Raw genomic sequence first — 26,663 nt, forward strand, 5'->3', positions numbered from 1 at the left:
GCCCCCGTCAGTACAGAGCTAGTGGGAAGAGCTCCGTGTGAGGAGGAGCTTTTCTGTGCAGATTTTTCTTTTTCTTTTTTTCTTTTCTTTTCTTCTTCGTCTTTTTTTTTTTTTTTTTTTGAGACGGAGTCTCTCTCTGTTGCCCAGGCTGGAGTGCCGTGGCATGATGTTGGCTCACTGCAACTTCCACTTCCTGGGTTCAAGTGATCCTCCTGTCTCAGCCTCCCAAGTAGCTGGGACCACCATGCCCAGCTAATTTTTGTATTTTTTGTAGAGACAGGGTTTCTGCATGTTGCCCAAGTTGGTCTCAAACTCCTGACCTCAAGTGATCCACCCACCTTGGCCTCCCAAACTGCTGGGATTACAGGCGTGAACCACTGTGTCCGGCCTGTGCATATTTTCTTCACTGACCCTGTTTCCAAGTCACAGAGGCCTTCACACGTGTCTGGGAGGGTTTTGCCTGGGCACTTGCAGGGGTGGGGTGGGAGGAGCATTTCTACCCGTGGCCCCTTCCTCTGCTTAAACACACGGCAGATCCAGAAATTTCTCTCCAGCAGAATGCAGCCCCTCAAGGATGGGGGCCTTGGTTACATTGGTTTTTATGTTTAACTTCCACCCAGAGCTTGGCATTTCAGGGGAGCCTGAGTTGAAGGCACAAATGCGTGACAGTTCCTGCTCTGCCCTTTACAAGCTGTGTGACCTTTGGCAAGTTACTGAACCTCTCTGTGCCTCAGTCAATAGGGATGATGACGGCACCCCTTACAGACCTTTTGGAAGGCTTGACTGGGTGAGTCACCCTAAGCATTTGGAGCAGTGTGGGTGGGGGCGCTCTGGGTGCAGGAGACCAGCTCTAGGCGAGGGTGCCTGGACTCCCTCATGGCTGCCTCTCTCTCCAGGCCCCGCCACCTCTGTTCAGCCAGCTCTGGGAGACCTGGATTGCATTTGGCTATTGGAGAGTGTCACCCCATCTTTTAAAGCTGCAGGGAAGTGAAGGAATCATCCTCTCTAGTCCTTTTGTTTGGAAACTGAGCCCAGAGACCACAAGCAAACTGGCTGGGGTCACACAGCTGCTGGGTCAGTCACAGAGCTGGGGGCAACCGTGGGCATCCTGGTCTATCGAGTGGGTCATTGTGGTGGCTGCCACCTACCTAACAAACCTGGTCCCACAGGCCAGCTCTCACTGTGGGGCAGCCAGCTGGAGGGAGGGGGCCAGCTTGCCCCACCCCGCCCCTCCCCTCCACAGCAGAGAGTGCCCTGGCTCCATGGGGCCCAGCACAAGCTCTGGAGGCCACAGGAGTGCCTCCCCTCCAGGGCCTGGCAAGGCTGGCTCTCTGCAGGGCTGGTCAGGTCAGCTGCCTTGATTTCCCTCTCCCAGGGGCCTGATGTCATCATTCAGGGGCAGCCTGGGGACTTGAGGGAGGATGCAGTTCCCACTGCCTTCTCCCGTCCTCCCCTCCCCTTCCCTTGCTTCTCCTTCTCCTTCCTGCTTCCACGTCCTGACCCCCTGGCCCTCCCCAGCCCGCCCCTTAGCCTCCCCTCCCTCCCAGCCCCTCAGTCCCCCCCACCGGGGCTGCCCTGTGCTAGCGCCTGCCTGTGTGAATGTCTAATCTCCAATTTTATTCGCTGGGCTCCAGCCCATTTGCATAATCCACACAGTCACCCTGGTTTTAATTGCCCACAACTCTGCAGAAAGATCATGTGGTTAAGTGGTAAATCATAATTAGATAAATAATTGGTTTGGCCACAGCAAGCTGCTTTTGTTACACCTGCCATCTGCTGGACCCGTTTTTTCTTCTGGCCAGAACAATGCGGTTCTGATGACAGAGCATGCTGCTTCTCTCTTCTGGGGGGGCCGGAGGGGGCTGAATGGAGGGGCTCGGAAGCAGAGCCTGGAAAATTGCCCGGTTGCTGGGGTCCGCGCCTGGCCTGCGCTTCTCTCTCTCCAAGCGGGCGCACCACACACTCGCCATTCATTACCCGGCTTGGTTAATGCATCAGAGTGGCAAATTTGACTTCTTTGCAGAAAAGGGAGGGAGGAAAGGGGCCTGGAGGAGGAGGGGGACCAGCCAGGGCTGCCCAAGGCCTGGCCTGCCTGCCGGTTGTCGGTGGCCCTGATGGGCCAGGGCAGGAGGCCTGCTGTGGAGGGCCTGGGCCCGATCCCTGGGGGGTGGGGGGGGCTGGAGGGGACAGGCGGGCAGGGGTTGGAACCGCCAGACCTCCCTGCCCCGCCGCGGTCAGCTTCTCCATCTGCTCTCCGCTGAAGCCTCCTTTATTTTCCATGCCCCAGGCCCCATCTGTGAGCCCTGAGTCTCCAGGGGAATTGTGGCTCCCTTGCTGGACGGTCGCCTGGCCAGGGCCTTCCTTGGGGCTGCTGGCCTGCCTTTCATGCTGTCCTTCCAGCAAGCTCTTAGCTCCTAGACTCCAGGAACGGTTTCAAATTGTCCTTCCTTCACTCGCTCCCTCACGCATACACGCACACATTCATTCATTCAGCAAACGCCCGTGGAGCCTCTTCCTACATCAGAGTGCAGGTTCGAACTTGGTCTCCGTGGGTCAGATGGCCGCTGTGTGATGTGAGCAAGTTTCTCAGCCTCTCAGAGCAGGTTTCTTCCTCTTTAACACAGGAGTCGTTATTGTCCCTGCCTTCTGGGCCTGTTAGGAGGATCAAAGGACAGAATGTGGATAAAGTCTGTCGAGTGACACCTGCATGAAACACATGCGCAGTGTCTGGCTGGTGAGTGCGTGACTGCTGGTCATGCCCGCTCCCGGGGAGGGCGCCAGCGCCGCTCGCCTTGGGCATCATTGGAGGCCCACAAGGCTGTGCTGAACATGCTGAAGGAAGAGGTACCAGTGCCATGGGAAGGGCCCAGGAATGAGGAGCCTTGGAAAGAAACCAGGGGGCCAGGGGAACAGGCAGAGGGGCGGTAAGGAAGGGCAGGTTCTCTGGGGCCTGCACAGGCCAGGACGTTCCTGTCTCTGTTGAGTGCAGACCGGCAGGTTCTCTGGGGCCCGCACAGGCTGGGACATTCCTGTCTCTCTCGAGTACAGACCAGCACATGGTCCTGCTCTCTGGCCCCTGCATCCCCTCCAGACTGCGTTCTGGAAGCCCTGCCCAGGCCTCACACGCTGCCCCGGGGGTCTTTATTACCTGGGGTCTTCTAGCATTTTCCTCTGGAGAAACTCGGGAAGCATCCTTTCTCTGCATCCTTTCTCTTTGGGGGCCCAGCTTCTCCTTTTCAGTTTGACAGACGCAGCCTGAATGCCCAAGGCCCCTCTGCGGAGACTTAGAGACTTAGGCTGGTGGAGAGGGTTGTGCCTCCTGGCTGAGAACCCCTCAGGGCAGATAGCTGGCTCAGAGTCCTCATGGTCTTGTTGATCAGGAAACACTAGTATGTTCCTTCCTGAAAACCCTCTGATGCCTGTTGAGAAGCCTCTAGGACACGTTCCATGTGGTTGGGGCTTTGTAATGCCAGATCTTTTCTGTGTTTTAACATTCCTCCATCCATCATCTACCCATCTACCTTTCATCTATTTCCCTCCCTCCCTCCCTTCCTTCCTTCCTCCCATCCACTCACCCACCCATTCATTCATGCACCTGTTCCTCTCTCTATCCCCACACCCAGCCATTCACTCATCCACCCAACCATCTATCCATCCATCCCTCTATCCATCCATTCCTACACCCACCCACCCACTCACTCTTCCATCTACCCACACATCCATCCACCCACCCACTTTTCTATCTGTCCACCCACCCATTCCTCCATCCACCCACCCATTCTTCCATCTGCCCACCGATCCACCCACCCACCCATTCCTCCGCCCTCCCACCCATTCCTCTATCCACCCACTCATTCCTCCATCCGCCCACCCATTCTTCCATCCGCCCACCCATCCATCTACCCACCCACCCATTCCTCCACCCACCACCCATTCCTCCGTCCACCCCTGAACCCATCCGTCCCTCAACCCATGCACTCATCCACTGTCTATCCGTAGTCCCTATATTTGGTCTAAAGGTGGGATCTTTTCTCTGGCAGAGACGTGGCTGCCTCACCCACTGCTGCGTCGCAGCTCGAAGGACGGATGCATCTGCTCTTCTCACATCAGCATGATGGTCCGCCTAATGTGAGGGGAGGGGGCCTGGCCCACCTGAGCTGCAGACCCCATCACTGACTTGGGAAATGAAGCCTCAAGATAGTTCCCCGGGGAGGAGCAGTGTTCTCAGACTTCTGTGATGTTTCTAGACTGAAGCTTTCAGAGAGACTCCCGTGACAGCAGCCGGGCACCTGGCTCACTGTGTTCATCATGTGTGTGCTCGTGTGTTCTGGAATCCTCCCAGGAAGATTCTGCCTTCAGGTGGCCCACCTTGTTTTCTCCATAAGCCCACATAGACCTCACAGAGCAAATATCATAAACGTTGGCTCAGAAAATTTAAGTTGTTTCTGTATTCTAACATTATGCTGCCCAATACAGTAGCCACTATTTATGCTTAATTTTAAAATTTTAAATTAATGAAATAAAATCTAGAATTCAGTTCCTTTGTCACACTGGCCACATTTCAAGTGCTTAGAGGCCATGTGTGCCAGTACTGGACAGTTCAGATGGACAACGTTCTCTTCATCATGGAAAGTTCAGCCAGGCACGGTAGCGCACAGTTGTAATCCCAGCACTTTGGGAGGCCAAGGCGGGCAGATCGCTTGAAGGCAGGACTTCGAGATCAGCCTGGCCAATGTGGCAAAACCCTGTCTCTACTAAAAATACAAAAATTATCTGGGCGTGGCGGCACACACCTGTAATCCCAGCTACTTGGGAGGCTGAGGCAGAAGAATGGCTTTGTAGTTGTTTTTTGTTTGTTTGTTTGTTTTTGAGATGAACTCTCGCTCTGTCACCCAGGCTGGAGTACAGTGGCATGACCTTGGCTCACTGCAACCTCCACCTCCTGGGTTCAAGCAATTCTCCCTGCCTCAGCCTCCCAAGTAGCTGGGATTCCAGGCGCCCGCCACCATGCCCGGCTAATTTTTGCATTTGCAGTAGAGAAGGGGTTTCGCCATGTTGGCCAGGCTGGTCTCGAACTCCTGACCTCAGGTGATCTGCCTGCCTTGGCCTCCCAAAGTGCTGGCATTAATGGCGTGAGCCACCGTGCCCAGCCAGGAGAATTGCTTTGAACCCAGGAGACAGAGGTTGCAGTGAGCTGAGATCGTCCCACTGCACTCCAGCCTGGGCAACAGAGTGAGACTCTGTCTCAGAAAAAAAAAAAGAAGAAGAAAGTTCTATCAGAGAGCAGTATTCTACAAGTTTACTCACACAGATTCTCTTTTTAAATTAAATTTAATTAATTTGTTTTGAGGGACAGGATCTCATTCTGTTCCCCAGGCTGGAGTGCAGTAGTGCGATCATAGTTCACTGCAGCCTCAACCTCCTGGCCTCAAGCAATCCTCCCACCTCAGCCTCCCCAGTAGCTAGGACTACAGGCATGCACCGCCACACCTGGCAGATTTTTGTATTTTTTTGTAGAGATGGGGTTTCGCCATGTTGCCTAGACTGGTCTCAAACTCTTGGGCTCAAGTGTTCTGCCTGCCTTGGCCTCCCAAAGTACTGGGATTACAGGCATGATCCACTGCGCCTGGCTGGATTCTTCAGTAACTAAAAGATGGGCCAGCCTCAGCCATTACTGGTCTCAGGTTAGATCTTTTTGCATTCGCTCTGTAGGAGAATGAGCTGGGAATCTGATTTGAATTTTGATCTTCTCTGCTGCTGTGTGACTTGGGTTCAGGTGCTTAACCTTTCTTACGGGTAGAGATCGGCCCTCACGGTATTCAGAAGGGTGTCCTGCTTCTTGTGGAATGGTAGAGAGGAGAGTGGAAAATGGAACATAAAATACCAAAATGACTGGTGCACTGAAGAAGCGATTCCTCGGAACCTGACCCTGGACTGTTTCAGGGAGAAGGTGTATCCCATCTGCAAAAATCAGTGTGCAGGCAACGGCGTTTTTCTCTCTTTCTCTCCCAGGCCTGAGGTTTGGTTGTTTTTTTTTCACTTTCTCATCTCTCAGCAGAGGAGGGCTGGGCTGGACAAGAGGGCCCAGAAGGTTCTTTGCAGCTGGCTCCTGCTCTTTGGGACCCCATGTGCTGTGCCTGGGTTTGCCAGCACCCAGCTGCGCAGGGCAGTTCGGGTGGGCTGCCCACGAGAGCCGGTCCCTGTGCCTCGGTGAACCCTGTCTGTGGGCATCAGCTTTCAGGAGAATGCCCAGCCCCGTCACAGAGCCATGTGTCTGGCCCTCCGTGTGTGGTATCCTGCCTCCAAACGATGCATATTAGAAACCAACTTTGATCTTTCAGAGATTGCCAGTGTACTTTACAACGAATATGCTTAAGAAAGCACCAGCACTCCAAATAGATGAGCAGGAACTTCTAATCCCTAGTGCCTGGACCCCAGGCTCCCTCAGCCACCAAGGAGCATTGCAGCAAAGGCAAGGGAAGATGCCTTCTGGGCAGGCAGGCCAAGAGGGGCTGCAGGCCACGTGGGCCTCCCAAGTAGGCATGGGCAAGGGTTTGCATCCCGCAACCATTGAGTGCTGGGAGGGCTGGCTTGGCTGCTCGGACCTTGGCTGTCACCTCTTCCAAAAGTTCTGTCCAGATGGGCTTTGTGGTGCGGCCCCCTCGTCCGTTCTGCAGCCTCTGGATGAGGACATGGCCCCTTGTTTGCTGGAGCAGGGACCTGTGGTCTGTGATCAATGACAAAGCCCACAGGCGGTGATTGGAGCATCGGGGCAGTGGTTGGCACAAGAAACTGCCAAGCCACAGGCCCTGCTCCATACCCTCCTCTCTCCTACTCCCCCTCAATTATTTTTCTTGGATGTTGTGAATTAAATCTTCCAGTAACCGCAGGAGACGTCTTCGGGTAAGGCCCACTCACATCTTCGTGCGCCGATAGAAGTTGTTAAATGAATAATGTTGACTTACACTGGGGACCCAATTCTCTCTGAATAAAATTCCCCTTTGAGTTACCCGGCGCTTCCTGGAGAAACCATAAAAATAATAAACACGTCTCGATATCAGAGGTTGGTGATGCTGCTTCAGATTCTTTTGGAGAGAGAGGCGGGGGAGAAGAAATAAATTACAATTAATTTTTAAAAGAGGATCACGCCACAGGTCAGATGACAAGGTGAGCTGGTGTCATGGGGTGGTTCTCCAGGGCTGAGCGGCAGAGTATCCCCTTAGAGCCGGGACAGGGGCTACCTGTGGACAATACTGATTCCTGGGCTCCACCCTGGACCTGCCCCCAATCTGGAATGTGGGTGAGGGAGGTGAGGGTGGTGACACGGGACCAGCTGGTTCTTGTGCAGAGTGAAGTTTGGGGATCGTGAGTCAACGGAAGTGGCAGTGGGGTGCATCTTGGGATCTGGCTTCCTGGCCGCGTGCTTCCCTGGCCACCTGTGATCACAAGCCTCTTGCATCTCACCTCTGTGGCCTTCTCTGGACCTGAAGAATTGCCAGAAATGGGCTGAGGCAGTTGGAGGAGATGGAAGAGACATTTATCACAGGCCCTACCCTCTCTTCCTTTCTCTTTCTCCTTCTCTCCCTCTTAAGATCCCTGAACCTGGCTGGACACAGTGGTGTGTGTGTCGCCCCAGCTACTTGAGAAGCTGAGGCAGGAGGATTACTTGAGCCCAGGAGTTAGAGGCTGCAGTGAGCTATGATCATACCACTGCCAGCCTGGGCAACAGAGACTTGCCACCTGGAAGACAGATGAGGCTGTCACCCCAGTCATGGGCAAGGCTCTGAGACTTTTCCTCTCTAAAATGGGAGGGCGGCAGCTGTCCTCCCTGTGACGGGGACCTGGCAAGGTCCCTCCTGTGTGAGCCCCTTGAAGCCGTGCCTGGCTACCCCTCTGGGTCTCTGTGGCCTCCGAGGGCGGCTGCGGGTATTCTCTATGCATTGCAGCCAGAGAGACACGGGGTCCTTCCTCTTCCAGGCCCGCTCCATCCACGTGGCTTCTTTGAGCTGAGCCTGCTTTTAAGGTGCCACCTTGGGTTATTCACGGGAACACTCACAGGTGGGGTCTGAGCGGTGTGGGGACTTTCCCAAGGTCACAAAGCAATTTGCTGGCTGAGCCAGGAATAGAACTTCTGAGCCGGGCTGTGATCACCCTGTGCCCAAATGGCCGGGCAGGTGGGGGCTGGGCCTCCTCGATGCCTCCATGTGGGCCAAGGGGAGGGGCTGGGAAGATGTCACCCAGGCCTGATGGGGAAGGCCAGGCTGAGGGCTCTCTCGAGGACCGCTGTCTTTCGTGGGAGAGGAGAGTGTCTGAACTCCTGGTGAGAGGCTGGTGTTGAGAGGCAGTGGCTGGCTGTGGCTAAGAAGGCTGTGGTGTGTGTGTCTTAAGATCATTTGGGAGCCTTGTTAAAACACACACACACACACACACACCCCAAAAACCCAGCATTTGTTTTCCTGGTGGCTCTTTGCAAAACACTCCAGCTATGAAGAGGGGAGGGGCTGGCGTAGCATCACAGATGTAGGGACTCTGAGGGCTGATGAAATAAACCCATCCTTGTCAACTGGGGAAAGGCACTCAGCAATCCAGGACAAGACGGCATGGTGCGGATCCTGCAGGAGGTTCCCGCATCCTTTTTTGGCTGGGTTTATTTTGGGGACAGGAGGGCTGTTTGGCGCTGATGAGGGTTTGTGTCCTCCTAGGGGCTTCTTGATTTCATTTAGCTCAGTCTCCTCTCCAACAGCTCAGCTCAGTGAGCGCCTGGAAGAAAGTGAGAATGCCAAAGCAACCCCTCGGTGGGAGGAGGGAAGGTCGGCTTCCACCAGTGGGGGGTTAGAGCTGCCATCCAGGAGGACTCCCTGGAGGAGGCAGAATTTTAAGCCAGGGCTTGAAGGAAGAGGTCAGGGTTTGAATAAAGGAGATGGGGCTGTGCTGGGGGAGGATACAGCAGGCCTAGGGAAGGGTGGTGGGGCTGGGCGAGTCTAGAGAGACTGTGAGACGCTTCCAGACGCCCCTAGTGCAGTCCTGAGGGCCAGGAGGGAGTCTCGGAGGGGAAATAGACCCCAGAGGCAGGCTGAGGGAGAGGTGCCGTCCGAGGGGTGGGAGGGGAGCAGCCCCAGGAGAGGAGGCAGCAGGGGTGGGGCAGCCATGGGTGTCTGCCAGGCCCACGGCAGTCAGGGAACGGAACGTGGGAGCAACTTTACCGGCACTGGGAGGGATTGCAGGGGCCAGGCTGGTGGGGAGGAGGCCTTTCAGGATGGGAGCTCAAAGACAGGCCAGAGGAAGGCCAGGCGGGAAGAGGCTCTCTGGCAAGAGGCAGAGCTGAGGCAGTCAGGTAGAAATCAAGGTGGGGGGTGACCTGGGGACCCACTGCCTCCACGCTCACCTTCAGCGCGGGGCCGGCAGACACCCAGAAGGGCCACAGGCAGCTGACTAAAAATCTCCACACCAGGAACTTCGCGCGATGAAAACAACTTTGTCCATCTAACCTTTCCTTTTTGATTATTTTAATTTTTGTGAGACCAAATTATAAAGACATAAACACAACAAGAGCCGGAGCAGAGGGTTCCTTGCAGCCGTCCTGAGCTAGGGAGCTGAGCCCCAGGTCTTGACCCCGCGTCCCCAGGGCCCGCCTGTCCTGTGGTGGGTGAGGGCGGAGCTGCCCTGGACACCAGGGTCTCCTCTGTCTACGTCCATCGCTTGTCGAGCCCGCGAGTGATAAAGGCAACTGGGACTTGATTGTCCGAGTGACAGTTGTGATCTTAATGACAGGCAGTAGGTTATTAATCAAGACATTTGTCAGGAGCACTGGGAGGCGGCGGGGAGGGAGAGTGAGAAGACGGGCCTGGAGGAAGAGAGAGTGCAGTTCTAGAAGAAGCTCCTCCGTGGTTCAGATCCCAGCCCCACCGTCCAGGGAAGTTGGCCTCTCATAGGTTTGCAGCAAGGATGAAGGCAGAAGGCCGGGCACAGTAGGCACTTAACGAATGCTGATTCTGAGCAGCCAGGGCTGCTGCCAGGGCCGGGTTAGCAGCACACAGCGCCCAGGGGGCTTGCCTGGAGGCCGAGGCAGGGGCCAGGCAGGGAGGAGGCGGGGTGGGAGCAGCGTGTGGACTGATTCACAGGCCTGCGTGTCCCCAGCCAGTGCTACCTGATACAGAAAAGAACTTCGAAGGCTTTTAACATGTGGTAGAAAATCAGGGAACAGGGACCCAGAAATAAAAGTTTCTAAGGATCCCTGGGAGGCTTCTTGGGGGTTAATGGAGACCCTTGGGCCCTGGCCGCCCTGGGGTTCTAGAACCACTCCTGGTCTGCTGGTGTGAGCGAGCTCCCCTGACCTTGCCGGATCCCTGCCCGACCCACATCTGTCCTGGGCCAAGTGTGACCCGCTGCTCCAGAACCCGCCCTCCTGGGTGCTCTCTGGGCATGTAGCCCATCTCTGGGTGGTGGCCTTGGTGGGGGCCTGGGGTGTAGGTGTCCTCTGAGCCAGTGGATGGACCACGAAGCCAGAGGAAAGCCCCTCACCCAGCCTGAGGACAGCCGGTTGATCTTTATGAAGGAAGACAGTTCCTCCCGGGCTTTTGAGTGAATCACCCAAATTTCCGGTCCACTGGTGTCCAGGCTCAGCAGGTGGAAGTGTACTCACTGCTGCCAGCGATGTACCCGATTACAGGGGCTGCCCTTGCCCTCCCCCGCAGGGGCCCACACACTGGCCTCAGGTCAGGGGTCTGGGACCGGAGCGGGGGGCTCCGTGGGCAGCTGGTGACCTCTGCAGGCCTTGCTTCCCTGTGCCCCTGCCTGGGCTGCCATCCCATCCCCTCCAGGCCTGCCAGGGTCACAGCTGGCCGCTTTCCAGCCAAGTGGCCAGGTGGCAGGAGCTGCCTTGCAGCCCTGCTTGGAGACAGGTGTGTTCATTTCAGTGTCACGACCTCCAGCTGCTCAGAGCTCATGAGGCAGCAAGGCCCGCCTTTCCCCTGCATGGGAGAATTGTCAGTGAGGACAAAAATAGGTCTGCAGCTTTGAGGGAGCTCAGCTGGGGGAGGGGACATTGTGAACCCCTCCATCTCAGAGCTTGGGTCCACAGAGAGGGCACCGTGTCCATGGAAGGGGGAGAGACGCTGAGTGGGGAAAGTTCCCTGGAAGGAAAATGTGCTGGGTCATGACTGGCTTCGCTCCTGACTCTGCTCAGCCCCCAGTGCCCGAGGGTCATCCGCACAGCCCAAAAGGGAGTTTCCAGGGGATGCTTCTCTTCTTGAGGCTTCTCTGGAAACTGCAGGCCCTGCCCTGCATCTGGCCTCTCCCAGGGACAGGCAGAGGCCTTCAGATTGGATTTTTTTGTTTTGTTTTGAGACAGGGTCTCACTGTGTCGCCCAGGCTGTGGTGCAGTGGTGCGATCATGGCTCACTGCAGCCTCAACCTCTCAGGCTCAAGCCAATCCTCCCACCTCAGCCTCCTGAGTAACTGGGACCACATACATGTACCCCCATGCCTGGTTTTTTTATTATTATTATTTTTTGTAGAGCTGGAGTGTCACTATATTGCCTGAGCTGGTCTCGAACTCCAGGGCTCAAGCGATCCTCCCTCCTTGGCCTCCCAAAATGCTGAGATTACAGGTGTGAGCCACTGGGCCCAGCCCAGATTGGATTGTTTTTAATTGAGGTGAAATTCATGTAACATACAATTAGCCGTTTTAAGGGGTACAGTTCAGCGGCATTTAGTACATTCATAATATGCAGCCCTCGTCTCTGTCCTGGTCCAAATCATTTTCTTTTTTTCTTTTTAATTATAAAGAAAAGCTGTATAATTGGTTCATGGTTCTGCAGGCCCTGCAGGAAGCATGGTGCTCACATCTGCTCAGCTTCGGGGGAGGCCCCAGGAAATTTACAATCATGAGGGAAGGCAAAGGGGGAGCCAGCATATCACGTGGCAAAGGCAGGGGCAAGACAGAGGGACCAAAAGGACCACCCCAAAAGGAAACTCAGATCCATTAGCAGCCACTCCCCTCTCCCCTCCCCTAGCCCTAAGCAACTACTCATCTGCTTTTTGTCTCTGGATTTGCCTGTTCCGGGCATTTCATACAAATGGAATCCCCCTTGTTTGTCTGGCTTCTTCCATCCAGCATCGTGTCTTCAAGGTTCATCTGTGTTGTAGCGTGGATTAGCACCTCAGTCCTTTTTATGGCTGAGTAACAGTCCACTCACTGTATGGATAAACCATGTTTTTTTCATCTCTCCATCATCTGATGGACATGTAGGTTTTCACTTTTTGGCTATGATGAGCAACGCTGATAGGAACATTCGTGGACAAGGTTTTGCGTGGACGCGAAGGTATGTTTCATGCCTCACTGTGTATCAGGACCCATTCCTTTGTGGCTGAATAATATTCCAGTGTACACAGAGACCACATTTTGTTTATCTCTTCCCCCATTGATGGTCATATGGGCTGATTTGATAATTTTTAAAGATGCACCTTCTGAGGCAGGAGGATCCTTGAGATCAGGAGGTGGAGGCTGCAGTGAGCTATGATCGCACTACCGCGCTCCAGCCTGGGCAACAGAGTGAGATTCTGTAAAAAAAAAAAAAAAAAAAAAAAAAAAAAAAAATATATATATATATATAAAAAGAAAGATCTCTGAGAGGGAAAGCCGGACAGGGTGCTGTCAGTATCTTTCTTTTTCATATATATATATATATATATATATATATATATATATATATTTTTTTTTTTTTTTTTTTTTTTTTTTGAGATGGAGTCTCACTCTGTCACCCAGGCTGGAGTGCAGTGGCGTGATCTACGCTCACTGCAAGCTCTGCCTCCCGGGTTCACGCCATTCTCCTGCCTCAGCCTCCCGAGTAGCTGGGACTACAGGCGCCCTCCACCACGCCCGGCTAGTTTTTTGTATTTTTAGTAGAGACGGGGTTTCACCGTGTTAGCCAGGATGGTCTCCATCTCCTGACCTCGTGATCCATCCGCCTCGGCCTCCCAAAGTGCTCGGATTACAGATGTGAGCCACCGCGCCTGGCCTGCTATCAGTATCTTCACACTTACAGAAGCCAGGGAGTTGGGTGGCCGGCCGGGCCCCACCCGCTGTCCTGCTCCCCTTGCCTAGTGACCAGCCAGGGGCCGGCAGGGGCTGGGCTCACGCAAGTTGCTGGTGTGATTCTTGGAGTGTGTGTGACATTCCAAGGCCTCTCCTAATGTCGGAGGAGAAAAGAGTTCCGCTGCTCTCACTCTAGGCCCAATGTCCCAGGGCAGAAGTGGTCTAAGTGACCGACCTCCCTGCCCGTCTGGTCTGGCGCCGAGAAGTGCTTCCTCGTAAAACTTTATTTGTATGTGCTGCCGCCTTTCCACTTCCTCCGCACAGCAAATGTAAGGGAATGCTTCTGAGCTCCAGCTTCGTCCCAGGCACTGGGCATGGCTCTCTCTATTGTCTTGTCTGGTCCTCACCAAAGTGGGGGCAGGGGGACACGTTCCTTGCAGGGCAGCAGCTAAGGAAACGGGTGCGCAGTGGGTGGAGATTTGCCCAGTCCGGCAGCTTGACTCCCACGTCCATCCTCCCCCTGCACCCCCGGGGGGGCCACCGGCTGTGCTCTCCAAAGCCACATTTTAACGTTTGCTGTCTGGGTGGTCATTGAATGGGGTTAACACGTCTGGCCCCAGGGTGTTTTTAGAGGTAAGTGGTAGAGAGGGCGCTGCCCGTAGCGAACCAGACAAACTGAAGACCGCATTGTAGGAGATCAGAAGCCTCAAACAGCCGGCTGGGCTCATGGGCGGCCCAGGAGCTGAGACTGCCTTGCTTGGACTGGAGATAGTTTCCTGATGGGAAGAAAAGTTGCAAGGAGGAGACCCTGCTCCCCTCTGACTGCTGCCAGTGAACTGGACCTGTTTCTGCTGTGGTTTCTGTTCAGTTGACATCGTTGAAAGCTACCCATGTGCCCATCGGGCTTGGCCGCCAGCCCCTGCCCTCCTCCTCACCTCCACCACAGAAGTTTCGGCTCCTGCCCTTGAAGTCTGCCGTGGCACAGCCCACTCCAGCAGGCCTGCCAGGTAGACCGGGTTCTCAGCGCGCTGCGAGTTTATAAAAGCCTGCTAAAGTCAGACCGATCCGGAACACATGCTCTCCCGGCTTTACATCACCAGTGTTGACAGTAGGAAAATTTGGCCAGGTTTCTCTCAAATATGAAAAATGGGAACTAGGCATGTGAGGAAATGAAAACCTGGCATCCCCACCCCAGACAGCAGAAGCGCTGGGAAGGCAGGGCGGACTTCTCCGAGCTCCACAACCTCATCCGTGCAGTGTAGTGATGCCAGCCTGCAGGGCCCTGAACGCGGACCTGGTCAGCTGCCCTCACACAGCTGCACTGTCTGGATGTGCAGGGGACGGAACGGAGGGCTTCAGGCCACCAGAGGCTGCTCCTGGCAGAACGTCTCCTTGCCGGGAAGGGGCCACTTTGCCACTGAGTCTGCCCGTCACTGGGTCCTGGAGCTTCTGGGTGACCCGGGAGAGGGACAGGTTGTGGACAGCAGTTGAGCCAGGCCCACCACCAGGGTGCAGGACCCAGCCTGGATGCCCTGGGATCCCTGTGGCTTGCCTGTGGCAGCCCAAGTGGACTCAAGCTCTTCCCAGGATTTCAGACACCTGGGACACTTGGCCAGGGCCGTCTGGCTAGCAGGGGCCAACTTGTCTCCCAGACAGTAACAGGGCAAGGGGTATGTGTGGGGGGTGCTCACTGGTGGCAGAAGCGTCCAAAACTCCCAGGATTCTCTGCCCCCCATCAAGGGTCCGAGCGCTGCTCCCCCAGCCCCCTTCCCCTGCCTCGGCCTGGCCCCGCCACATAAAGTTTAAAGGTTTTAAATGCAAATATTTCTCTTTTATAGATGCCAGCTGTCTCCAGAGAGTGCGTTTCCTTGCTGTTCAACTTTATTGTCCAATTAGCTTCCCATATCTGGATACTGGAGAGCCTGGGGTGGGGGGGCGGGAGGGAGGAGGGGGGCTGCAAGGGGAAGGGGAGGGGAGCTGCAGGAGGGAGGAGAGCCATGGCTCCTGGGCCAGCCAGCTCTGGAGCTGGAAGCTGCCCTCTGGGACCTGTATCTGGGTTGGGGTCGGGGAGCCCAGGTCATAGGGTGGGTGCCTCTCCAGAGGTGGGGGTTACCCGTTTCAGGTTTCCCCGCTCCAGTAGGAGAGGCAGGAGCTGGGGGGCGGTTGGTAGCAGGGGTATTCTTTTCTGATTTAGAAAAATAAAAGCCAGCAGCCCCGACGCACACGGCTTCCTTTTACTCCCTCTCCCGCCCGCTTTCCAGCCGCGGTGGCGGCGTCCCCATTCACCAGGGCTCGGCGGCGCTCACAAAGCGAGGCAATTAGAATTGAAAATCTATGCAAAACAGCTGTTAACTGATTGTAAAGGAGTGCAGCTGTGTGCGGGGTGCGGATTGGAACCAGGCGCTGAGAGGGCAGGAAGTGTGGGGCAGCCCGGGGTTAAGAGGAAAACTCCTCAAAGGGAGTTAGCCGGGCCTTAACCCTTTCCTGTTCCCCTAGAGGTGACCTGGGCTACTGAGGGCCACCTGAGCTGCTGGGGTGGGGCTCCCCCAGCATCCCTGGCGAATCTGGTTCCTCCCCAAGAGGGGCAGGCAGGGAGAGGCGGGCGCTGCTTTCCCCTCTCTCCCTCCAGCCTTTATCCAATCAGCAGATCTGGGTTAAATCTTAAATCCTGCCCAGGGTCTGGGGACTGTGTCCCTGCTAGGAGACAGGGGGCCCTCTTCCCTTGAGGCCCCCACTGCCACTCTGGAGCAAGGAGTCTGGGACTCCAGCAGACACGCTGTGGCCCGGCCTGCAGGGCGGCTGGTGGAGGATGCTTCTTCTCAGGCACTGCTTGGAGACCTTGGCTCAGTAAGGGGAGGGGCCTGGGGATCTGTATTCCTCCCCCCCATGATTTCAGACCCACTGCACTGTGTGATTGCTATCTAAGAGTGGGACGCAACCTGGAGAGATGAATTCCAGAGGCAGGGATGGGAAAAGCCTTCTTGCAAGAGATAAGATGTAAGCCGGGCTTTGAAGAAGGGAGGATTTCTGGGCCGGTGATAGCAGGGCAGGAAACAGAAAGAGGAGGGTGGAATCTAAGTGGTGGGGGCTTGCACCTTCACCGATGCGTAGGGCAGGGCTGGGGGCTGAGGGCAGATGGGGTAGCTGGGCAGCCTTCCACCCCTCAGCTCTTCGTGCCCCCTGGATTCAGTGCACTCTGTGGACTTAGCCCCCCGCCCCTTGCCCCTGCACCAGGGCTGGTAGCCTTGGGGAGGGTGGGCTGTGCATACAGGGGAGCTGGGTGAATCCCAGGGTGCTCAGCTTTAGGCAGCTAATGGCCCCCTCCCCCGGCCCCCAACCAAAATGGTTTTCAGGCACTGGACAGCTGCCCAGAGGTAAGAGCATAGACCTGAAACCGCTTGAGACCTGTCGTACCCCTGCAGGTGTATCTTTCTTAATAATCAGAGTGACCATGGCAGGTGGTTACCGAGAAATGCTGCCAGGTGTAAGAGCCACGTCTGGATGAGACTCGTGCTGGAATGTGTGTGCCCGAGGCAGGCCAATTAACCTTCTCAGGTCTCCCCACTCGGGCTGTGTAATGGAGGTCACTGCCTGCCTTGCAGGGCCGGGAGGGCTTCCAGTGACATGCGCTGAGCAGCGCTGGCTCTTGTTAGGTGCTTGGTGAATGGCAGAGGTGATCTTTACCTCCTGGCCCACGGACATCCAGGTCCCTGATACTTATTTGCGGATCCAGGCGCTGAACAAGGTGCCCAGACAACATAATGAAGGTGACATGCAGTTCCTACGTGCTAGGAGCAACTGGCCAGGATGGAGAAGGACCTTGGGTTAGGCTGTGTGCTGTCCTGCTGAGCCCTAGAAGAAGCAAGAACCAGAAAGAACGTGTCCTCCGGGATCTATCCTCCGCCAGGGCTGGGCCCTGTGCTAAGACTTAGTGAGCTTGTGACAGTCACGGGTGGTGCCCGCACCCCTGAGCACCTGACATGGCCCAGGTTGATGCCCAGGCAGTGGTGGTGGTGGTCTGTGCTGTCATCCTGCCCCCTTGCCTTCCAAATTTCCTTGCTGCCTTGAAGTGTCCCCTCTGTCAGCATCTGCCCTCTGCTGTCTGTCCCTTGCCGCCCCCGCCTTTAAAAAAAAAAAAAAAAAACACAAGGTCTTGCTCTGTGGCTCATGCTGGAGTGCAGTGGCACAATCATACCTCAGCCTCAGACTCCTGGGCCCAAATGATCCTCCTGCCTCAGTCTCCCGAGTAGCTGGGACCACAGGCTTGTGCCATCACACCCAGCTAACCTTGGTCTCTCTGAGGTGCTTGCTGAAGGCTTACTGGAATTTTCAGTTTTGTTTCTGGAAAACCAAGTGTGAAACACAGCCCAGGGTTTAGTGTGTTTGTTGAGTGAAAAACCACCCACCCTCTGTGGTTCAAGGCATCCCTTTCTTTCTGGTGGATCCTCCTAGGACTCCCGCCTCCAGACACCCCTTAGTTCCTGAGCTCAGGGAGTAGGTTTAAGGTGTCTCATGTTCATCTGAGATGGAAAGCTTTTTTTTTTTTTTTCCTCCTTTGAAACAGGGTCTCACTCTGTCGCCCAGGCTAGAGTGCAGTGGCACAATCTCAGCTGACTGCGACCTCTGCCTTCTGGGCTGAAGTGATCCTCCTACCTCAGTTTCCCAAGTAGATGAGACTACAGGCACACGCCACCATGCAGGGCTAATTTTTTTTTGTTTTTAATAGAGACAGGGTTTTGCCATGTTGTCCAGGCCGGTCTCGAACTCCTGATCTCAAGCAATATGCCTATCTTGGCCCCCCAAAGTGCTGGGATTACAGGCATGAGCTACCATGCCCTTAGGAAAGCTTTTAAATTTTAAATCTCTTTTGTGGTGCAGGTCTGATAGGTTCCAGGGCTTGTGGAGGTAGGGCTAGAGTTTGCACCTAGGTGTCACTGAAGCAGGTACCTGAGGCAGGTGAGGGGCTGGGAGCCTGCCTTCCGCTCTTGGAGGCACAGTTTAGCTTGGCAGGGGCCTCAGGGTGTGAGCAAACGCGCACCAGCCACCAGCATCCTGTTGCCTTGGCACAAACGACAGTCCGTGGTAAGGAGCACCGCGTGCAGCATCCCCAGGGCAGGTGTCCTGCTCTGGGAGGTGCCCCCGTAGGCCTGGCCCTGGCACCTACCTAGCTCCTTCCAGGCAAATGGGAGTGGAGGGTGGGAAGGAGGTCCAGGGAAAGAGAGCTGTGCCCAGGAAGGGCTCGCACTATCTGGGGGCGCGGGGCTGTGGGTAGGGCGCTGCTTAGGAAGAGAGAGGAGGAGGAGCAGGCCTGGAGGGAAATGGAGGGAGGCCAGCCTTAGCCCCAGTGCTGGGAAATTAGGAGTCAAGCGACAAACCTCGTTAGCGAGGAGCGCGCCGGCTGCAGGAGAGCAATTCCCACCCTTAAACTCGGAGGCCGTGCCCCGGATTACTAATTTCCGGGGGCCGGGCGCACTGACAGTGAGTGTCATCCATCTCCCCCTTGCCAGCCCGCCTGGTGGCCGCCAGCGTTTCCCGGCCAGGACTCACAGAGCGGCTCGCTGCTGCCCCCCGGCGGTTGCCGGGGTGTCCGGCAGCGCCTCGCTCCCCTAGGCCTACTGGGTTGGGAAGGGGAGTGACTTCCAGGTGTGAGCAGTTTGGGGCGCAGCTTGCATGTCACCTGTGTGCACATGATCTTGAGCAACTCAGGGCCTCAAGTTCCTCATCTGTGAAACGGGACCAGACCACCCATCTCGCAATCCAGGGGAGCTAGATGTATACGCCGGAGGGATTGGCCCGCTCTAAAAAGCCGAGTGATGCACCTCCCAGTGGCCACTCCACACGTTTTTGTGGTTGGTCGTCGTGGTCCTGCTCAAACAGGTGGAGAAACCTAATCCCACCTTCACCCCTGGCCCAAGGGCCTCTCCAAGGAAGAAGGGAGTAGGTGGTGGCACCGTGTCCCGGTGAGAGACCTGGAGGTGGGGCCTAGGTGTCTACCTGGAGAACTAGGCCGGAGGCAGCTCCCGGCCAGGTGCGAGAGGCTCATTTGCATGCTGTTCCCCTCCCCCCGCAGCTTGTAATCCAGGTGGGAAAGGGGTTGGGCCAGTCCCGGACATGAATTTTGTTTTTAAGGCTCCGGGCCAGTCGTCGTCCATTCCTTCCTAACACCTCCCTATCCTCCCCTCCCCCCGCCCGTGACTGCCAGTGGGGGTGGAGGCGCCCCTCCCCCTCCCAGCCCTGGCCGCCTGGGGCCGGGTGAATCCGCCGGCCAGTGCGGGTATAAATTACCCGGGCCCGCGCGGCCGAGCCACCGTGTGGTGCGTAAATTATAGCGTCCGGCCAAGGCCGCAAGGGGGGCGCCGCCGGTGAGCTGGCGGGTCGTGCGGGGAAGCAGCACCCCCGCGCCGTGCCAGGGCCGGCCAGCGTCCGCAGGTAGGAGCCAGTAACGGCCCGACCCAGCCTCGCCGGTCCGTTTCCCTTTTCGTTTGTGGTCTGCCCGGAGCCTTGTGCAAGGCGGGGGGCCGGCCCGCGTGCGCCCCCACCTCCGGGCCCCGGCGTGCGCTCGGTCGGAGGTCGAGCGGGGAGCGTGGGGCCTGAGGGAGCCCGCCAGACCCTGCCCCTCGGAGGGCACACAGGCTGGTTCTGCTCCCCGCTGGCGCGGGCCCCGAACGCTCTAGGCCCGCCAGCGTCATCGGGAACAGATGGATGGGGGGTGGCAGGCGCCCAGCGCTCGCTCCCGTCGCAATCCGGGCTGGCGCGGGGAGGGGGAGGGAGGAAGGCGGGGGAGGCGGGCTCGCGGGGACGGCAGCGTGCGCGCCTGCCAAGCCTGGCGCGGGCATGTCCCGGGGCAGGTTTGGGGCTGGCACGAGGGGGCTGAAAGTCGAAACCCGCAGCGCAGCGCTGGGGCGGCCGCCCAGGGGGTGCTGGTTTGCCCCAAGGCTCAGAAGTAGGGACGCGCTAGATCAGAGGGGTGTTGGAAGAGGATGAGGAGGGAGCGACCCCGGGGCCTCAGAGCCGCCCGGGGGGTTACAGCCTAGGGCGCCAGAAGGCGGCAGGGGAGGCCTGGCGACCCCTGCCCCCGAGGCCCGCCGACCCCTGCCCCCGAGGCCCGCCCCTTTAACCCCGAGCTTCCTGGGGACGCGCCCGCCGCGATGGGGTGGGGGCGGGGCGGGGCGGGGCGGGGTAGGCGGAGCCGGGGGGTGGGAAGGCTGGGGCCTTCAGTCCCTCTCCGCGCCGCCTGTGGGTGCCCAGGAATTTCAGGACGCTCCCTGAGTCATTCCAGTCAAGTGCCTGGGTGAGGTAGGGTGGGGGGTGCCAGGAATGGGGAGGCGCTGCACTGGGGCCAGAAGCGCAATGGGTCGTGCCAGTTTCTGGAGGCGGGCGACCTCGCCTCTGACCGCAACCTCAGCTACTTAATGATCCCCCTGGCGAAGCGGCGCCTCCGTGGGTTCTCCAGCCCCTGGGCCGCGGGTTCTTTAAATAACACCCCCCGCAGCGGCCCGCATTGTGGCCTTCCCAAAAGTTACTTAAAACTGGGGGGTGGGGTGCCTTATGGAATTTTGAGGCCAAGTTCTTAGTATTCAGCCTTTTCTAGTTGGGGTAATAAGGTCAGGCATGGGGGGGTGGGGCTTGGGTACACAGTCTGTTTTGTGTCGCCTCCCCCCACCCCACGCGCCACCAGCGCCCAGAAAGTTGTTCTCCAAAAGGCCTCCAGGACACGGAGTTACCCGTCCGCCCATTATTGGGCCTGCTCTGTGTCAGGCACTGTTCTAGGTTCCCGGGACGCAGCTGCGAGACAGGGCTCCGCTCACGTGGCGAGGGTGCTGTGGCTGCTCACTACTTTTAGAGTCAAGTGGCCGGTCTTAGCCACCAAGGTCCCCGGGACCCCCGAGCAGTCCAGCCAGGGGCTCCCGAGAGTGTGGGGGTGGCACCTCCGCGGCCCCGCTGGTGTCCTCGGCTCACCTGGCCGGCCGGGCCGGGGAGGGGCGTGTGCCTGGGCGGGTGGACCCGGGCGCCCGTCGGTGCGCGCGCGCGCGCCTGTGTGTTTGCGGCTGAAACCCGACACCTCCCGCTGGCTGAGGTCAGGGAGCCGGGAGCTAGCCAGTGGCCCGGGAGTGGGCGGCGTTGCGTTTGGGTGTGTCCTCGGCGGCGACAGCAGCAGGTGTTTCTTGGCCGGGGCCCCGGAAGCTCCACCTCCCCAGCGGGCCCGAGCTGCCGCCGCCGAGCAGCCCCGGGTGAGATAAGCAGTTTAGACAAACACTGGGCGACGGTGGCTCCAGCATGTATCAGCCGAGGCGGAGCTGCGGGGCCTTGGCATGAAAGGTGAGCGCGCCTCACCCGGCCGGGGACGGGGTCCTTCACCCTCCCCCTACCGCACTCTCCTCCTGCAAGTTCGCGGGTTCCGCGGGGGCGGCCGCCAACGGCTCCCGGGCAACTTCCCCGGAGTGTTAGCGGCGATAAGAGCCGGGAGGGCGGGCAGGCGACCAAAGGCCACCCCCTTCCTCCGCCCGCGGGTCGCAGCCTGGGAGGCCTGGCTGCGGGCGGGGACGCGGGGGCTCTGGGCTCAGGAGTGCGCTCAGCGGGGGATGGGGGGTGCGTTTAAGTGCGTGCGGGCTAGAGGGCGGATAAAGTGGGGGGATGGGGGTGACGGGGGGAGTCTCCGAGAGCTGCGGGCGCTGGAGAGCTGGAATGAAAACTTTGCGGCGACGCGGGAGGGAGCGAATGGGGGTGGCTGTGTGCCCCCGCGGCAGGTGCTGGCGACGGCCAAGGAAGCGGGGGTGGGTGGGGGGGTGCTCGCTTCTGGGGCCGCGCCGGTTAGGGTTTTTGTCTTGCTCCCCTCCCCCTCCCCGACCCCTTGTCTCGAGGGAGTTGGTCGGGAGGGCAGGACCGCAGCCTGCCGGGTTTGTGACCCCCACGCCCTGCTTCCCGAGGAAGGGCGCGCCACGGGCTCGGCCGCTTCTCTCCTCTGTCTCCCCCCACCCCCGGCGGAGCGGCTCCCTGCCCCTCCCCTCCCCCCCCGCAGAAGATGGCTGCCCCAGCCTCGGAGGTGGGAGAGGGATTGCACATCCGCCGCCCCCCACCCGCACTGGCCTTTTTCCCTCCCCGGCCCTTCCTGCTCCGCCTGGATGCGCCTCCCCGCCCCCAGCCCTCCCGGGCCCTGCGGCCGCGCTGATGGGCGGCGAGTGGCCCGACCGAGTGGAGCCGATTCAATTATATTGCAGCACCAGAGACACCTCCTCGGCCGCCCGCCCGCCTCTCTAGCAGGCTAATTAAATTCCCTTCATGGAGGCGGAGCGGGAGTGGAGCTCACCCTCCCTGCGCCCGCCCACCCCCAGCTTTCCGCCTCCCCTCCCCAGCGCCGGGTGGGGGACCAGGGGGGCACTTAGAAATGTGTGGTGGAGACTCGAGGCGCAGGCCGTAGGGAGGGGGTTCCCAGATGGGGGGAAGGGACACCGCGACACCCTCATTACATGGGGGAGTGGAGGCTGCGCTCTTTCCACGTGGTGGGCCGGGGGCCTGGCCGCAGTGCCCGTCTGAGTTCGGAGGGCAGCGTGCTGGCGGTGGGGGAGCACCTGCCGGGTTCCCAGCTGGGCGGTGGATGCCAGCCGGAGTTGAGTCGGTTTGGCTCTTACAAACTAGCCTTTGTGCAAAGTGCGTTTAAAACACACTAAACCCTTGCTCCCCCCTGCGGTGCCTTATCTGGGGCCTGAGGGGTAGCGGCCACACAGGTTGGGGTTTGGAAACAAAAAGCGGGGCCACCAAATGGAAAGAGGTCTCTTTTTGTAAAAGGCGCCTGAACAAAAGGCCCAGCCGCACTCCGGGTGGGAGCGAACCCGCCTAAGCCGATTTCCAGGAGGCGGGGGACAAAGGGGCAGAGAGAAGGTCTTGGTGGGGCGTTGTGAAGTGTGCCCCCTGGTCGGCCGTCTCGTCCTCTCCCCTGGGATTCCGTGCTCCCGCCTCCCGGCAGGGGTGGAAGGGGGAACCCAGGTGAGCAGCCTTCCCTGGCCTCCCTCGGTGTTGCTTAAGCTTGGGGCACTTCAGTGTTGCTCACCCTGTGTTTACGGCCGCCTCCACCAGCAGGGACGGCAGAACCTGAGGCACAGGCTGTGCCTGACTCAGCCGCCACGCCACAGGTGAGGGGCCCAGGGCGCAGGCTCCGACGGCGGCGTGTGTCATCCCGGCCTCCGGCTGTGCAGGGAGCCGCCCCGCCCAGGTAGATTCAGGAGCGCTGGAAGAGGCCCTGGCCTGCGAGAGCAGCGACCTCGGTGCTTCCTGAGAGACTGTCCGAGACAGCCAGCCCCGTGTCGGCAGCGTTCCTGATCTCCTGCGGGCCGGGTGCGAGGATGGCTTTTGTCACTCTGGCAGCAGACACCAAAGTCAGGAGGGGAAGCGGGGTAAGCTGGAGCCAACCACGGTTTTGACGCTTGGAGTTTTCTTTCCTGGAGCCTTGGGGGCGGTGCCGTGCCAGAGCTGGTGAGAGCCCGCCAGGAGCCTCTGGTGACCTAGGGCCAGCCCTGCCTTGGGAAGGGAGGTCGGGAAGTCCTGGTTCTAGGCACAGTGAGGCTGAGCTCAAAACAAGGAAGGCAACAAGGTGTCCACTGTGGCGCAGGCTCTGAGCTGTTTGGGACAGTTTTTAGTATCCTGGAGTGTCAGAGTTGAAAGGGGCTTGTAGATCTCCAAACTCGGTGTTTTAAAACTGCTGCTGGCCAGGCCTTTCCAAGCCCAGTTAAGCCACAGCCTCTGGGTTCCTGACCCGGGTCTGGGGGTTGTCAGAGCTCCCCAGCTGATCCTAAGATACACACTGGGGGTAGGAACAAGGGGCAAACTGAGGCTTCGGGCCAGGCGTGGGGCGGACACCGCGCTCACAGCAGGAAGCCTCCTCCGATGGCCCCGATGAGCCCTCCCCTCCAGCAGTCACTTCCCTGTCTCTGGGGGAAGTTCAGGGGCTGCAGATCTGAGTGCCTTGTGGTTTCAGAGCAGAAGCCAAGCCTGCCTGTGGGCTCAGCATCGCCGGCCCCAGGAAGAGCCAAGTCTGCACAGCGCCACTCTGTGGCAGACCGGGGTCCTGCACCTCTGAGCTAGAGATTCCCCCCCCACCCCCTGGAGTCCCAAATTCCCCTTGAGCCCCCGGAGCAGGTACTGTCTGTCCTCCCCTGCTCTGAAGGAGGCGGACTGGGGGGCCTTTGGGCTCGGAGCCCCGAGCTGAGGGGCAGGAGCTGGTGCCTCCCACTTTTCTGGAAGAGTGCGGGTAAGCTAGAGGGCTGGCTGCTACCTTTTCCCTGCCCCCAGGAGCTCGCAGGGGCTTGTGGAGTCGGCTAGCAGGGCCGGTTTTTCCTGGCCCCATTTGAAGCCTTGGAATTCCCAGCCTGGGTTACTCGAAGTCCAAGGATCAAACCCTGGGATCGGGCCCGGGTTGGATGGGGACCCTCTCTGGGTAGCATGTGAATTGTCTCTGTTGTGGCAACAGCAGGGTCCTCTGAAACCAGGGGGCTTCCCCTCCCTTTCCTGGTGTGCCGGGAGAGCTGTTTTTTTAACCTGCAGAGAGATCCATGTTGCAGGTGACATTTCAGCTTGGTGGCTGTGCTGAAGCCTGGTCGCCTGGCTTTAATTCCTCCCCCAGTGGAGTCTCAGATCTCGGTGGCCTCACCGAGTGCGGTGTGGGACGCAGTGCTGCTGGCTTCACTTCCGCATGCTGGCCTTTCTCCCCCGGCTGAGGCCACAGCCTGGGAGGTGACGTTTCGGAGTGTCCCTGTCAATGAGAATTTATTGAGCTCCTCCTCTGAATCCAGCCGTGTGCTTGCTGCTGGGAGGTGTACAGACAGATAAAACAGGAGCGTGGCCAAAAGCAGCCCTTTGCATGCCTGCCAAACGCACACTCGGGGGCCTTTTAATCTTGCTTCTGCAGCTCTGATTCCCCACCAGCCTCTTCTCTCACACCCTCAGCTCCAGCCAGACGAAACCACACGCCATTTTCGCCACTCCTGCGTTTGGCCACGTCCCTGTCCTAGCATGGGCCATCCCGTCTGCCTGGGATTCTCCCGTCTGCTCCAAAGCCCACCTGTCACTGAGGCCAGTCCACCTGCCCCTCCTAACCCGATGCCTCCCTCGCATCCATACTCCCATGCCCACCCCGTGTCTGGAATAAGAAGTTCAGAGGAGAAGTGAGAGCTGCCCCCAGGAGGCTGGGGCGGAGTCCAGGCCTGGAGGAAGGAGCTGTAGATGAGAGCAGGGCTGGTGCTGGAGAGGAGAGGGCCTCTGGTTTACCCTCACCTGCACCTACAAATCATCTGTGGAAAGAAGGGGTTGGGCTGCACTTGAGGCTTTTGTGGGTCCTTGTGACTTGGGGGTTTCTAGGGAGGCAGGTGGAGGAAGTGGGGAGCCTCCAGCTTGGGGGTCTCTCCTGGCTGCACTTTTGAATCACCTGGGGAGCTTTAAAAGCTCCCAGTGTCCAGGCTGTACTGCCAGGCAGCTCAGGCCAAATCTCAGAGGGATGCAGCCTGGGCATCCGTGTGTCAACACCCCCCCCCCCCCCCCCCCCCGGTGACTGCCACGTGCAGCCCAAGCTGAGACGCTGGCTCTGCTTTCTTCCAGAGCAGCTTCCTAGTCACCTAGGGGCCAGGGTGGGAGATTTTCAATGCTTGGCCCCCCAATCCAGAAGGGCCTTCTGCTGGGGGGAGCAATGTGGGTAGGAATTCCTTCTCCTGGGAAGATGGGCTGATGCTGTTTAAGGAGACCTGGGGTCTCTCTTCCCACCTGGGAAGCCAGAGACCGCCTTGCTTGCCCCGGAATTGGATGGAGAACCCTGGTGACTCAGAAATGGACATCTCCCCTCTACGCCACCTCCCCCGCAGGACGGGGCACCTGTCACCTGGCTGCTCTCTGGATGTCTGTGGGCCTTGTGTTAACCCCAGGCAGAATCCTGAAGGTCATTCTTGCCTGGCCCAGGTGTGCTTTGAGCTCTTCTAAAGGGGCTTACAAATGCGGAGTCCCACTGGCATGGGTGGATTCGTGTTCGCCTGCATCTCTAGCCAGGCCTTCCAATTCTGGAACCGGTTCCTCCAGCTGGAGGACTTGACGTGTCTGAGGAGGTGTGTGTTATAGTGGCTTTGGGATCACTGGACTGAGGTGGCGTGAGGGGGGTGCGTGCTCATGGTGACATAGATCCTTCCACTTTAATCATCACTTCCTCATCCCCACCCCCGTGTTCTCATCTGTAAGACGAGGATGCAGAGGCCCTCTGGCAGTTGAGGGTGAGGATGAGATGCTGTAATGCCCGCCACATGCCCCTGACGGGTAAATGACAGATGCGGGTGAGGGTTGAGAAGGCCTGGAGCGTGGGGTGAGCCCCTGGTGAGTGTCAGCTGTTACTGTGTTGATCAGTGCATCTGACTGTTCGTATCTGCCTCTTGCTTAGCCTGTGTGACCTCAGGCACTTGTGTTCTGGGCCTCAGTCTTCTGATCTGTGGAATAGGAATGACAATGTCACCTGTATCCTGAGGCTGTTGAGGGTTAAAGCCTTTATCACCAAGTGCCCAGTACAGCACCTGACACAGGCTCTGCAAAGCCTTGCGGCTACTCCTGTTGCTGTTGTTTTAATTAGAGACAGGGTCTTGCTCTGCTGCCTAGGCTG

General features: G+C 58.3%; 1 protein-coding gene across 13 annotated transcripts in view; it reads left to right on the forward strand.

Annotated features, from left to right (window-relative positions):
- GSE1 (Gse1 coiled-coil protein) overlaps positions 1–26,663 on the forward strand; it is a 503,637-nt gene that overhangs the window by 419,283 nt on the left and 57,691 nt on the right. Inside the window, exon 1 of one of the 13 annotated variants that reach the window (XM_055366700.2) lies at positions 19,283–19,465. The exons of 8 other annotated variants lie outside the window; for them this stretch is intronic. Coding sequence is in view for 2 of the 5 variants with exons in the window: in XM_019012464.4 (XP_018868009.1) it covers positions 21,349–21,355 (7 nt within the window). In the remaining 3 variants the exon portion in view is untranslated. Of the gene's footprint in view, positions 1–19,282; positions 19,466–20,305; positions 20,328–21,016; positions 21,356–26,663 lie in introns of those variants that run through there. 4 more of the 13 variants (XM_055366709.2, XM_055366702.2, XM_019012464.4 and 1 more) reach the window with 4 other exon arrangements.

Source organism: Gorilla gorilla, chromosome 18 (assembly GCF_029281585.2).
Source record: "Gorilla gorilla gorilla isolate KB3781 chromosome 18, NHGRI_mGorGor1-v2.1_pri, whole genome shotgun sequence".
NCBI lineage: Eukaryota > Metazoa > Chordata > Mammalia > Primates > Hominidae > Gorilla > Gorilla gorilla.